Below are 14,027 nucleotides of genomic sequence, written 5' to 3'. Positions count from 1 at the left end.
CAGAGTCTCCTCAGGGTCACCACACTGCCTCGTTCTCAGCCAAAGAGTCAACTAACACAATGTCCAACCAACTCCTTTCCCCAATGACATTTATTCTTTGTGAAATACACTCGCAATGCAAATGCAATACAAATACTGGCAGAGCGGGGATTTGAAATGGTGTGCTTGGTGACATCTGCACCATTTAAAGCACATTTAAAACATGCCGCTTCTCCCAATGAATCTTGGGAACTATGGATTCCTCCCCCCCCAAACCCAAAGAGCTGCAATTCCCCAAACCCTCAACAAACCAGAATTCTCTGGATGAAGCCATGGGCTTTAAATTTGCATCAAAAGTGCTTTGGCTGTGATCTTTACCCAAATCCAAACTAAATGCAATCTTCAGAAAACACAGAATGTGCTGGATTTATGCAAGAACCAGTGGTGTAGCAAGGGGGGGGCAATGGGGGCGTGTCTCCCCGGGTGCCACCCTGGAGGGGGGGTGACACTCGGCACCCCCCCACTGGGGAACTTCCCCCCCCCTGTTGCATGAGATTTTTCAACTGTTCTTTTTTGTTCTTTCAATGCTGATTTCATCTCTGAAGTCGGCTTTGTTCTGTAAGCTCTAGGTTTTTTTTTGCAATTCATGTTTTTCACTTTTTGCCAGAGCCAGAGCCGTGGGGGGGTGGGGTGTTACAAAAAAAAAATTCAGCACCGGGTACCACCTGGGCTTGCTACGCCTCTGACAAGAACTCACACAAAACAGCCAAGTGCATGCTTAAGTATTTATTAATGATCTGAAAGTCGAGATGGCGCCCTATATTATTTGATTTCTAAGTGCTTCATTTGGTAGCTAAGGAAAAAAGAGGTGAAGCGTCCTGATGATTCGTTGCTCTGAAGTTTGGAAGATTCCAGAAGATTCCAGAAGATTCCAGAAGATTCCAGAAGATTCCAGAAGATTCCAGAAGGAGGGGTTGTGGAGCCTTAGCTGGTCACACGGGGTAGCTGGCCACACGTGCGACACCACACATATTGACGCCTCTTCGCATCCGCATGTAGCCGTTCTCACCCCAGTAAGGTCCCCAGCTAGGGAAGCAAGAGAGAGGAGGAGAGGGTCTCTCTAAAATGCTTCAACAGGAAATGGCAGGAGAGTCTGGTGAATCTAAGTGGAGTCAGACTGTGGGTGCATGGATCTGTCAATTTCAGACCTCTTAGTTCCACATGAAAACTCAGAAGCATGTTGTCCTGTGAATTTTCCTTAATAAACACATTTTTGCAAAGCAACGTCTCCGAAAATAATGGATTTCTGTTATTTTCAGTAATACGCATTTTGACGTTCTATACTTCATCTCTTGACGGGAGAAAAGCAGTGCAAAATCCGAATTCGGATAAATTTCGAAGGATGGGTGTGGTTTCTGTATTGTTTCAGAAAATGCAGATTGGGTCAGTTTGCCTTCAAAGGCAAACTGAATCCAATTTCTTGCACCATAACAGTTGAGGGTTATCCAGTGAATAAAACGTTGGTGGATTCAAGGTCAGGGGGCAATTTGACCAAAGTGGATCTAGGAAGATGGCATTGGTATTTGGAAGCTTGGGTTATATTCAAGGACAGGTGACCCTTTAATTCAGACACCCCCAAACTGCGGCCCTCCAGATGTTTTGGCCTACAATTCCCATGGTGTCTAGCTAACAGGACCAGTGGTCGGGGAAGATGGGAATTGTAGTCCAAAACATCTGGAGGGCCGAAGTTTGGGGATGCCTGCTTTAATTCATAATTAAAACTCCATGGCATTGCAATGGACCATGTGTTGCATTATGGGGGACCTATAAGGGGCACTTGAGGCTGAGGGTAGGTTTAGTCCCCACCACAGAAATATCACCAATGCATCTTTTAATTCTTGTTTCTTATCGCTATTCAATCTTATCTGTCCAAATCCCCAGCTTGTATTATCTAGACCTGAGGCCTGACAACAGATCTGCAGGGCACTGAGAAGTGGGATCTTGTCCTGTGACCCCTGAAATTCTGGGGAGGCAACAGGAGCACAAAAAAGGATTCCTTTTACTAGGTGCTAGGTAGGGCTGAGTGATATATTGATGTATCGTCCAAACCCAATTTGAAGTCCATATTGTGATATCAGTTTCATAGTTTTTGACCTGGCGGTATATCACGAATCGTGAGGTGTGTGTGCTATGCAAAAATCACGATGCTGGGAAAACCATGAAGCCACCCAGTGCCTCTCCAGGGCTCCATCCTGACTTCAGACATTGTCATCTATCAGTATATCACAATGTTTAAATGTAAAGGGACCCCTGACCATTAGGTCCAGTCGGGACCGACTCTGGGGTTGCGGCGCTCATCTCGCATTATTGGCCGAGGGAGCCGGCATATAGCTTCCAGGTCATGTGGCCAGCATGACAAAGCCGCTTCTGGCGAACCAGAGCAGCGCACGGAAACGCCGTTTGCCTTCCCGCTGTAGCGGTACCTATTTATCTACTTGCACTTTGACGTGCTTTTGAACTGCTAGGTTGGCAGGAGCTGGGACTGAGCAATGGGAGCTCACCCCGTCGCGGGGATTCGAACCGCCGACCTTCTGATCGGCAAGCCCTAGGCTCAGTGGTTTAGCCCACAGCGCCACCCGTGTCCCTTTAGCTGGTGATATATCATGATGTTGAAAGCCCAGACACTGAAGGTCAGAGGATGAGGCTACCTTTTCTGTCTCCTGGGCTCCCCACATTACCTGTTCTTTATGATCCAATAAGGAATTCCATTCTCAACACCATACCCAACGGCCAGCACGGCATGGTTCAAGTTGGTCCCGCAGGGGTAGTCAAAGATTCCTGGATAAAGGAGGAGATGGGGAAGGTGGAGGGAGACAAGGTGAGAATGAAAGAGAATATGGAATATGGAGAATATGGAGGACATTCCTGGGTCATCTCTGGAAAAGGCAACTCACATTCTGGGCTCTACCCAGCATTTGTCCCATTGAATTAAGGGACACAACCAACTTAAGCCTATTTATTTCCATTTGGTCTGCTCTGAGTAGGACTTAGTTGCATGTTGCTTTCTGGGCTGCTGCCCTTCCTCACTTCCTTCAAGGAAAAGCTAAGGGATTTGGCAGGAAATTTAGGATTCACTCTCCAACGCCATCCTCTTAGGCACATTGAAGCAGCGGCTCAAGTGCTGCTGGGACGCTGCCAAGCCCACCCAGGAGTGCCAGGCTCTCCTGCCGAGAGCTCACCCAGCTGAGAGGGAGAACGCAGCAGCCGGCAGGTGGCCTCCATTAGGAGCAGCTACCGCAGGGGTACAGCAGGTGAAGTCCCACCTGTTGCCTCCCATGCGATACAGTGGTACCTCGGTTTACAAACACAATTGGTTCCGGAAGTCTGTACTTAACCTGAAGCATACTTAACCTGAAGCGAACTTCCCCATTGAAAGTAATGGAAAGTGGATGAATCCGTTCCAGACGGGTCCGCGGAGTACTTAAACTGAAGCATACTTAACCTGAACTTTCCCATTGAAAGTAATAGAAAGTGGATTAATCGGTGCCCGACGGGTCCACGGAGTACTCAACCTGAAATGTACTTAACCCGAGGAATGAGTGTAATTGGTTCCAGAAGTCCGTACTTAACCTGAAGCGAACTTTCCCATTGAAAGTAATGGAAAGTGGATTAATCCATTCCAGACAGGTCCGCATAGTACTTAAACTGAAAATACTCAAACCTAGGCATACTTAAACCGAGGTATGACTGTACCTGCAATGAGGTTAGTGAGCGCAATCCTTGCCTTGCCCTGGGCACTGGCAACACATGCTATGCCACTGTGGGAATCTGTTTCACCACTGTGAGAACAGGATGCTTAACCTGGAGAAGAGAAGGTTGAGGGGTGATATGATAGCCATGTTCAAATATATTAAAGGATGTCATATAGAAGAGGGAGAAAGATTGTTTTCTGCTGCTCCAGAGAAGCGGACACGGAGCAATGGATTCAAACTACAAGAAAGAAGATTCCACCTAAACATTAGGAAGAACTTCCTGACAGTAAGAGCTGTTCGGCAGTGGAATTTGCTACCAAGGAGTGTGGTGGAGTCTCCTTCTTTGGAGGTCTTTAAGCAGAGGCTTGACAGGCATATGTCAAGAATGCTTTGGTGGTGTTTCCTGCTCGGCAGGGGGTTGGACTGGATGGCCCTTGTGGTCCCTTCCAACTCTATGATTCTATGACTTATATGGGCCTGATCCAGCAGGCTCTTTTTATATTCTTATGATCAATCATAAAAAACCCCTCCTCCACATTCCCTATACAGTATTGGTGATTGCTGTGCATTGAACGTCACCCAGAGACTGGGCTCATTCCTGCAACACACAGTGTTGCAGCCTCTGCTGTTCAACACCTTACCTGAACTATAAAGCTGGAAGTAGTAAGCATCCACCGCAACAGCAACTGGCTCAATAAGGGCCACAGCTTCTTCCAGGGCACCCTCATCATCTTCAGGGAGATCGACCCACCCTTGGATCCTGACCGCTCGGTCTGAGTTTTGAAAATTACAGTCTCCATCCTGCAAAGTAATGGGAACCTGTTATGTACTGAGCTGAATCATAGAACAATAGGATCCAGAATCAGCAGTCTGATTGGTCCGCAGGAGCCACCCAATCCAACTCCAGGTGGAAGTGAATCCGCAACCTGATTGGCCTGCAGGAGCAGCCAATCAGGCGGCTGGCAGAAGTCAATCCACAAACTGATTGGCCCACAGGTGTAGCCCTGAAGTAGCCAATCACGCAAGGCCCATTGTGTAAATAATGTATATAAGCAGATGGTTTTGGGGAAAGGGCATTCTTCTTCTCTTCTTCTCCTTGATGACTACGAGCTGAATAAAGAGCCTGAAATTCACTCTCGACTCCGAGTATATTTCAGAACCTTTCTTTCTCCAAACCTTTATTGGGCATTACAGATATAGACCATCTTAAAACATCCATATACTAAAAAATGGAAATATATACAAAGAAACAGCCATATAAGATCTATAGTAACAGAAATAATGGTAACCAATATTTTGGTTTTCTGTATATGGGAGGGCAGAAACAATTCTTTTTTCATGAAACCAACAATTATTTATTGGTTTGTTGATTTTTTTTGCATACCACCCAGATCTCAGGGTGGTTCACAGAATAACACAGTATTTCCATTTAATAACAGTACAATGCATGACACATTTAAATGTGATACAGATGAAAATGAGGTTGTGATTAAGCTTTCTTATTCTTATTCCTCATCCCAACAAACTGCACCATCGTGTGTCATTGGTTGGGGAAGCAAATCTGTTCAAGTGGGGCTATCGCCTCTTTAGTTACTATAATGGTTTTTAATGTTTGGTACCAATAATGAAATTACCGGTATTGAAATATTAATTATTATTATTATTATTATTATTATTATTATTATTCTTTGGGATGTGGTAAAGCCACCATCAGGCTCTGCAGGTGGCAAGCAATTGACAGATGTGAGCCAAAATTTGGCACCTGCCCATCGCTAAATGTTTCTTTCTCTCCTTCCCATTGTCCAGAGGAATTCAACGTCTTATGGACTAAATATTGAGGGAGGATAGAAATATATATTTTGATGAATAATTATAAGGGCAAAAGCACACTAGAGCTGGTGTCCCTCACCTCACAGACAAAGGCGAGAAGTGGTTAGCTGCAGGGCTTGGCTTTTTTCAGTCCAAATTTGCCAGAACTCACAGGTGGGCCATGACCATAATAATAATAATAATAATAATAATAATAATAATAATAATAATAATAATAATAATAATAATATATTATTTATACCCCGCCCATCTGGCCGGGTTTCCCCAGCCACTCTGTGCAGCTTCCAACAGAAAAATAAAATACAGTAATGGATTAAACATTAAAAGCCTCCCTAAACAGGGCTGCCTTCAGATGTCTTCTAAAAGTTTGGTAGTTGTTTTCCTCTTTGACATCTGATGGGAGGGTGTTCCACAGGGCAGGCGCCACCACCGAGAAGGCCCTCTGCCTAGTTCCCTGCAACTTGGCTTCTCGCAACGAGGGAACCGCCAGAAGGCCCTCGGTGCTGGACCTCAGTGTCCGGGCAGAACGATGGGGGTGGAGATGCTCCTTCAGGAATACTGGACCGAGGCCATTTAGGGCTTTAAAGGTCAGCACCAACACTTTGAATTGTGCTCGGAAACGTACTGGGAGCCAATGTAGATCTTTCAAGACCAGTGTTATGTGGTCTCAGCGGCCGCTCCCAGTCACCAGTCTAGCTGCCGCATTCTGGATTTGTTGTAGTTTCCATGCTCAGGTTACAGTCGTACCTCGGGTTACAAACACCTTGGGTTACGAACTCCGCAAACCTGGAAGCATTTTCACTGTGCGCGCGTTCTGGGCATGCGTGAAAATCGCAGAAATTGCACTTTGCGCATGCGCAAAATGGCGCTTTGGGTTACGACCATTTCGGGTTACGAACTGCGTCCCGGAACGGATCGTGTTCGTAACCCGAGGTACGACTGTATAAGAGAACAAGGGAGACATTTCTGGTGAGTTCTGGCTGCAAACACTTCCCATTTTGCCTCGGGTGGTAAAAAGAAATGGGACTTCCCTGTGCGTATGCCGCGTGGTTGCAAAATTGCATGTCATGTTCAAATGCTACCTGTCCCGTGTAGGGGTAGACGCGTTCTGAATTGAGCCCTTTATTCTCCAGGACGTACTGGAAGGCCCGACTCGGCCACCCTCCATTGCAGCCATAGTTCCCCTGTTGCCAAGCACAGTCCACCAGGTTTTGTTCACTCAGCGGGATCAGGCTCCTTGTCTTAATGCAATGGAAACTTTCCAGGGCTCCGGCAGCAGCAAACGCCCAACACGAGCCACAACTGCCCTGTGGAAGGGGGGAAACAGTTTGATTTGGTGCTCAGAGGTGGGTCAGGGTCTGCTCCACACTCTCTGCAGCAGACTCACCTCGGGCAATTTGCTCTTCATCTATACTCCTGGGCCTTCGGCTAAGAAAGTGGAAAAATGAATGAAGCTGGGGCAGGAATCTGACAGATGCTGGGATTCCCCATTTAACTCAGCAGCCGAGCAGATTAGTGGGGTAAGAGAGCTGGGAAAAAATCACATCTGGAAACCAATGTGCCCCTTGGATAATTTTACATCTGGCAACCAATGAGCGCTTTTGTTTTCAGATAGTACATGGGTAGATGAGTCTAAAAAGCCCAGGACACAAGTTTTCATGGCCCTCTAGTGACTATGGTGGTTCATTTATCGCAGGCATGTCCAACAGGTAGATCGTGATCTACTAGTAGATCACTGAACGTCTGCGGTAGATCACTGGCTCCCCCCCAAAGAAGCTGAACAACTGTGACTCCCCTAAAAAAATCTTAACATTTTACCTCCCCCCTGAAAAAACTCAACAACTTTGACCCGAACCTCCCCCAAATGGACCTTCTTCCTTCCTAAAAAAAAAGCTCAACAACTTTGACCTGAACCCCCAAAAAGGGGTAGATCACTGTCAGTTTTTAACTCTGTGAGGAGTAGATCGCAGTCTCTTGGGAGTTGGCCACCCCTGATTTATCGGAAGGAATGTATTTAACGTTGACTCTGGAAGTGTAGATTTTGACCAAACTAAGCCTCCTTTGCAAGGGGGGTTGGACTAGACGAGTGATGGCAAACCTATGACATGCAGAGCCATCATTGCTGGCACGCGCCCCATCGGCCCATTCACGCTGTTGTTGTCCCCCCCCCCATTTGTTCTCCTGCTCCTCCTCACACTACAGCTTGTCTCCGCTGTTAAAACCTGGATCCTTTGTTGTTGTTGTTGCTGGTAGCCAGAGATCGTTTTTTTAACCCTTTCTGTGCTGTTTTTCCTGGCGCTTTGGCAGACGATGATTGGGTGTAACAGCGTTCGTTTTTTAACCCGTTCTGTGCTGGGTTTTTTGGCGCTTTGGCAGACTATGTCGGTGCTGTGTGTTAGTTCCAGCGAAGGTATTATTTGTCATTTATTTCTGTTCTCTTCCCCCCCCCCCAAAAAGCGCAGCAACTTTTGGGCATCCCCCCCCCCTAAAAAAGCAAAGCAACTTTTGCACCCCCCAAAAAAACCTCCAAAGTTTGGTCAGCAGCTCCCCCCAAAAAGCTCAACAACTCTGGGCACTTTGTGATAAATAAGGGCTTTTTGGTTAGGTAAGGTTAAATAATTAGTCCTTGGTTTATTAAATACAGTTATATATTACAATTATACATTTTTGTTATTTAAACTATAAATATCACGAAATTATGGTGTTTTTTTCTCGAAGTGAAACACCACCCGAGTTATGCTCTCTTTTTTTGGCGAATTTTGACACACCAAGCTCAAAAGGTTGCCCATCACTGGACTAGACCCTCAGGGTCCCTTTTGATCCGGATCGGGGGGAGCCTTCTGACATCCCTACCCCCACCTGAGGGATTCTCATCAACAAACCTTGAGTCCCTGGCTCGGTCCTTCAAGGCTTCCCACGCAGTGTTCTACTCACCTGATCTTTCACCGGGGTGACACAACCTGTGTTACGCCAGTCCACGGATTCGGGAAGCGCCAAAGTGCCAGATTTTTCGTACAAGATTGCACCGCCACCACGCTGTCTGGGTAGGTCAGGGCGGAGCCCATTCAGCTTCTCCTTAAATTCTTCTTTTGTCTGGGGAGTAGAGGACAGTCGTCCATGTCAATCTCGCCAGAAGTAGCTGTGCAACCCTAGTAAGCAAGGCTTCGGAGGAGCAGGGAGGCCCCTTTCCATTTTCGCTTCAGGCGGTGAAATGGGATGGGCTGCCCCGACCTCCCAGGCTGTCTGTTGCAACTCCAGCGTCAACAGCCAGTTTAGACTCCCTAAAAATAATCCCTGAATATTCACTAGGAACTGCAAAGGTGACACAGAGATCTAAACAGGGACTATTATATGCAGCACAGAATCTCCTAGTTATGTGTTTTCATCTCGCTTAAGCCTAGACAGCCCTAGTACAGTGGTCCCTCGACTTACGAACTTAATCCGTTCCGAATGCACATTCGTAGGTCAAAAAACTCGTAAGTCAAAACGCGGCTTCCCATAGGAAAAAAAATATTCGGAAAAATTCGTAAGTCGAGGAAACCGTATTAAAAGCCGCCAACAGTTTCTGTTCGGATGTAGAAAAATTTGTAAGCGTGCGGCCATTTGTCCCGTTCGTAAGTCGAAACCTAGAATCATAGTTGGAAGAGACCACAAGGGCCATCCAGTCCAATCCCCTGCCAAGCAGGAAACACCATCAAAGCATTCTTGACAGATGCCTGTCAAGCCTCTGCTTAAAGACCTCCAAAGAAGGAGACTCCACCACACTCCTTGGCAGCAAATTCCACTGCCGAACAGCTCTTACTGTCAGGAAGTTCTTCCTAATGTTTAGGTGGAATCTTCTTTCTTGAAGTTTGAATCCATTGCTCCGTGTCCGCTTCTCTGGAGCAGCAGAAAACACGGATGTCGAGTCATTCGTAAGTCAAGGGACCACTGTAGTATGTAACATGTGCTTTATTTTTCTGTTTTGTGTTCTAGTTTTCAATTTGTCATGGCCTTTGACTAGCATAATAAAACAATTTATTTAAATAATAATAATAACAACAACAACAACAACAACAACTAGTGGAGTCTTACCCAAACCTGGAACCGTACATGATTTTCATTGTAACTGTTGTTAATGTCTTATGTTATAAAATACAAATTCGGTTTAGGGGTAAAATAAAAAATTCCTTCAGTAGCACCTTAAAGACCAACTAAGTTTATATTTTGGTATGAGCTTTCGTGTGCATGCACACTTCTTCAGATACACTAGAAACAGAAGTGTCAGACCCTATATATATACAGAGGGTGGTGGGGGTGGGTGGGAATGGGAGATGGGCTGATGGGAGTGGTAAACCTGTAGATGGGTGTTAATGGCTGCTGATGGCTGCAATTAGTCCTGGGCTGAGGTGCTAAAGAAAGCTTGATCATGCATAATGAGATAAGAATCCGATATCTCTATTCATCCCAGGTGCTTCCATGGTTTTAAGCTTGGTAATGATTTCCAATTCAGCAACTTCCCTTTCCAGTCTGTTCCTGAAATTTCTCTGTAATAAAACAGCTGCTTTGAGATCTTGTATAGAATGTCCTGGGAGATTGAAGTGTTCTCCTACTGGTTGCTGAATTGGAAATCATTACCAAGCTTAAAACCATGGAAGCACCTGGGATGAATAGAGATATCGGATTCTTATCTCATTATGCATGATCAAGCTTTCTTTAGCACCTCAGCCCAGGACTAATTGCAGCCATCAGCAGCCATTAACACCCATCTACAGGTTTACCACTCCCATCAGCCCATCTCCCATTCCCACCCCCCCACCCTCTGTATATATATAGGGTCTGACACTTCTGTTTCTAGTGTATCTGAAGAAGTGTGCATGCACACGAAAGCTCATACCAAAATATAAACTTAGTTGGTCTTTAAGGTGCTACTGAAGGAATTTTTTTATTTTGCTTCGACTCAGACCAACACGGCTACCTACCTGTAACTCGGTTTAGGGGTGTTTTTCATGTTATTTGTCCCACTCTCCAAAATGCCTAGTCTTGGACCTCAGCGTAGGAGCTACCAGGAAAGGAGTGAGCAGAATTATAAGCTTGCCTGTTGGGCTGAGAGAGAATTGACTAGCCGCAAAATCCACGACACAAGCCAGACTCAGAGTTTGCTTACCAAATCGCTGAACTGGTTCAACGCCATCTGAAAGGTGTATTTCCCCTCGGCAGCTTCGCGGTTATGTTCTTTGATCGTATGGAGATTGTCCTCCCAGACGGTTCTCCGGAAGTCTTCTGCATTCCTCTGCAGGGAAGCCTCTTTGTTAAGAACGAACGGACAGAACCCAAGATCATTCTCGCCTCAAAAAATTAGAAGGCCTTGAGGCCAGAAGAGCTTAGCTCATACTCTGACATTTTCCCAATGAAAATAGGCACGTCCTATTCCATACTCTAATGGGAACCAGGTGGCGCTGTGGTTAAACCACTGAGCCTAGGGCTTGCCGATCAGAAGGTCGGCGGTTCGAATCCCTGTGACGGGGTGAGCTCCCGTTGCTCGGTCCCAGCTCCTGCCAACCTAGCAGTTCGAAAGCACGTCAAAGTGCAAGTAGATAAATAGGAACCGCTACAGCGGGAAGGTAAACGGCGTTTCCATGTGCTGCTCTGGCTTGCCAGAAGCGGCTTTGTCATCCTGGCCACATGACCTGGAAGCTATACGCCGGCTCCCTCGGCCAATAATGCGAGATGAGCACGCAACCCCAGAGTCGGTCACGACTGGACCTAATGGTCAGGGGTCCCTTTACCTTATTCCATACTCTACAACAGGAGGGGTGGCCAACTCCCAATAGACTGCGATCTACTCACAGAGTTAAAAGCTGGCAGTGATCTACTCCATTTTGGGGGGTTCAGGTCAAAGTTATCGAGCTTTTTCTAGGGAGGGGGAAAGCCATGCTTTTTGGCGTGCAGGGCAAAAATGTTGGGCTTTTTCTAGGGGAGCCAAATTTGTTGAGCTTCTTTGGGGGAGCCAGTGATCTACCACAGATGTCCAGTGATCTACCAGTAGATCACGATCTACCTGTTGGACGTGCCTGCTCTACAACATTTCTCTGGTTAAAATAAGGACGTTCTAAAGAAAAGTGGGACATTCCTGGATCAAATCAGAAACCAGGATGGCTTCTGTAAATGCAGGATTGTCCCTGGAAAATAAGGACACTTGGAGGGCCTGCCAGTTGCAGGGAAATGGTTCCAGATCAGAATTTGGCTGCACCAAGACGCACCGATTTCTTACCAGTCGAAGAGGAATGTGCATTGTCGCACATGCAATTTTCTTGGAGTTAGAAGGCAGAGGGATTGTTTTCATGCCCTGCCTATGTGTTTGCTGGCTATTGCTGGACAGAGGCTGAATCCTTTACACACTGCCCATGCTCAGGAGTACTTGGTTCAAAGTGCAAGGATTTTTGAGACACAAGCATGGTGTTCATCCTAGTTAGGTTGGAGCAAACTCACCTCACGGTATATTTTATTATGGGTCCTCTTCCAGTCTCTCCAGGCTTCATCCAGAGATGGGTCCCTGGCCATGGTGAGCGTCCTCAGCAAGACCAGGCCGGTCAATGCCACCAAATAGATCAGCTGCATATCTGCACAGGAGACAACCTAAACCTCTAAGATAATTTCTCTCAAGCGAATATTTTCTCTTTAAAAAAGTTTTAAAATGCACACATATCCCCAAATATATACACCTGCTAAACACAGACATTTAGTACATATTTTTCTAAAATACGTGTTAATTTCATTCCATTTTCGCATTAATCTCTATGTGTGATGGTGGTGATGGGGGCAGAGATTAGGTGGCCATCTATCCTGGATGATTTAGCTGAGATTCCTACATTGCAAGGGGGTTGGACTAGATGACCCTTGGGTCCCTTCCAACACCAGTTGCGCTTTCTCAGTTATTTCACCGCTCTCAAAGGACCACAAAATGTGTCTTCCTGGGCAACTGAAACCTAGCTGTGTTGGATGGAATGCAATTCTGCAGCCAAGTAATGTGAAATGCATAAAGTCTGCATTAAAAAATGTGTGCACTGGAGGAAAATAGCGAAATTGCTCTGCAAGAATGTGCACTAAAATGATAAATTTTCAAGAGGATTAAAAAAAATTGCAAAGTGATGTGGAGAACTGTATACAAGACTAGGGAAATACACAGTAAGTGAGAGGAACTGAGAGGAACTGAAATTTTCAGGTTTGATCATCCTTAGTGACTCATGGAATTTGTTAGATGAAGTTTAGGGAAATGTTTGATGTTTTATCATTTTTTAACTTTCTCTTGGGAGCTGCCCAGAGTAGCTGGGGCAATCCAGCCAGATGGGCGGGGTATAAATAAAAAAATATATTATTATTATTATTATTATTATTATTATTATTATTATTATTATTATTAAATGCTGTTTCTGAATATCAAACATTTGCCGAATGCAGATAATATCCAGCATGAACATTCACAGCAATGGTGTTTTGAGGTGCGGGAAAATCATTTTAATTTAAATCTCTATGAACATGCCCTGTCTACTCTTTATAAATAATCTCCAATCTGGCTTCCAACAAACCTTACCTTTCCCCCAACAAGTGGAAATATTCAGAGAAAAAGGATCTTGGATGTCTGTCCACTTCGTCTGTTTGGGCAGAATAAGTTCCAGTCCCCTTTTTATAAAGAGTGTGTGTATCTAATTTCCTCCCCCCCCCTTAAGTTCCTGGAATCAATTTGTCAGAACTTAACTGAGCAAGAGCGACATTTCATGGTCAAATGTGTGATACCTTCCTTCTGATCAATTCGGTGGGAAAAGCCACACGTGGGCGTTCCAGACTCAGCTTTCAAAAACCTCACCTCGTCACAAATTTAGGGAACCTTGCTGCAGTTTCAGAAACCACAATGTCCAAAGGAAGACAGGCACCGCTTTTTCCTGTATCCAATATTTTTGTTTGGTTTCATATACACATAGAATCATAGAGTTGGAAGAGACCACAAGGGCCATCCAGTCCAACCCCCTACCAAGCAGGAAACACCATCAAAGCATTCTTGACATATGGCTGTCAAGCCTCTGCTTAAAGACCTCCAAAGAAGGAGACTCCACCACACTTCTTGGCAGCAAATTCCACTGTCAAACAGCTCTTACTGTCAGGAGGTTCTTCCTAATGTTTAGGTGGAAGCTTCTTTCTTGTAGTTTGAATGCATTGCTCCGTGTCCGCTTCTCTGGAGCAGCAGAAAACAACGTTTCTCCCTCCTCTATATGACATCCTTTTATATATTTGAACATGGCTATCATATCATATCACCCCTCTTCTCCAGGCTAAACATACCCAGCTCCCTAAGCCATTCCTCATAAGGCATTGTTTCCAAGCCTTTGACCATTTTGGTTGCCCTCTTCTGGACACGTTCCAGCTTGTCAGTATCCTTCTTGAACTGTGGTGCCCAAGACCAGAGTCTGACCAGAGCAGAATACAGTG

At 45.6% G+C, this 14,027-nt stretch overlaps 1 protein-coding gene across 3 annotated transcripts; it reads right to left on the bottom strand.

The window, feature by feature from the left end:
* Positions 1–750: 750 nt before the first annotated feature.
* LOC118087408 (cathepsin S-like) lies at positions 751–13,291 on the bottom strand. Of its 3 annotated transcripts, none has more exons than XM_035120021.2 (8): positions 13,135–13,291; positions 12,033–12,163; positions 10,708–10,833; positions 8,496–8,654; positions 6,644–6,868; positions 4,373–4,532; positions 2,718–2,817; positions 751–1,065 (listed from the first exon to the last, which is right to left on the bottom strand). In XM_035120021.2, the coding sequence occupies exons 2-8, from the start codon at positions 12,159–12,161 to the stop codon at positions 972–974; spliced, it is 993 nt and encodes a 330-aa protein (XP_034975912.2). In that variant the 5' UTR covers positions 12,162–12,163; positions 13,135–13,291; the 3' UTR covers positions 751–971. The 3 variants fall into 3 exon arrangements, with proteins under 3 accessions (XP_034975912.2, XP_034975913.2, XP_088529004.1); XM_035120022.2 differs by having other exon boundaries at positions 12,033–12,179; positions 13,135–13,197; XM_088672878.1 differs by lacking the exon at positions 13,135–13,291 and having other exon boundaries at positions 12,033–12,184.
* Positions 13,292–14,027: the final 736 nt, after the last annotated feature.

The sequence above is a fragment of the Zootoca vivipara genome, chromosome 6 (genome assembly GCF_965207765.1).
Source record: "Zootoca vivipara chromosome 6, rZooViv2.hap1.1, whole genome shotgun sequence".
Classification (NCBI taxonomy): domain Eukaryota; kingdom Metazoa; phylum Chordata; class Lepidosauria; order Squamata; family Lacertidae; genus Zootoca; species Zootoca vivipara.
This window is presented reverse-complemented; position numbering and strand designations above follow the sequence as displayed.

What these genes read in the sequence shown, in the direction of transcription:
- LOC118087408 (XM_035120021.2), bottom strand. Translation starts at nt 12,161, where the DNA reads ATGCAGCTGATCTATTTGGTGGCATTGACCGGCCTGGTCTTGCTGAGG. An exon ending in ATAATAAAATATACCGTGAG is followed by an intron (nt 10,834 to 12,032) that starts GTGAGTTTGCTC and finishes GCTTCCCTGCAG; the next exon opens with AGGAATGCAGAAGACTTCCG. An exon ending in TGAACCAGTTCAGCGATTTG is followed by an intron (nt 8,655 to 10,707) that starts GTAAGCAAACTC and finishes TCTACTCCCCAG; the next exon opens with ACAAAAGAAGAATTTAAGGA.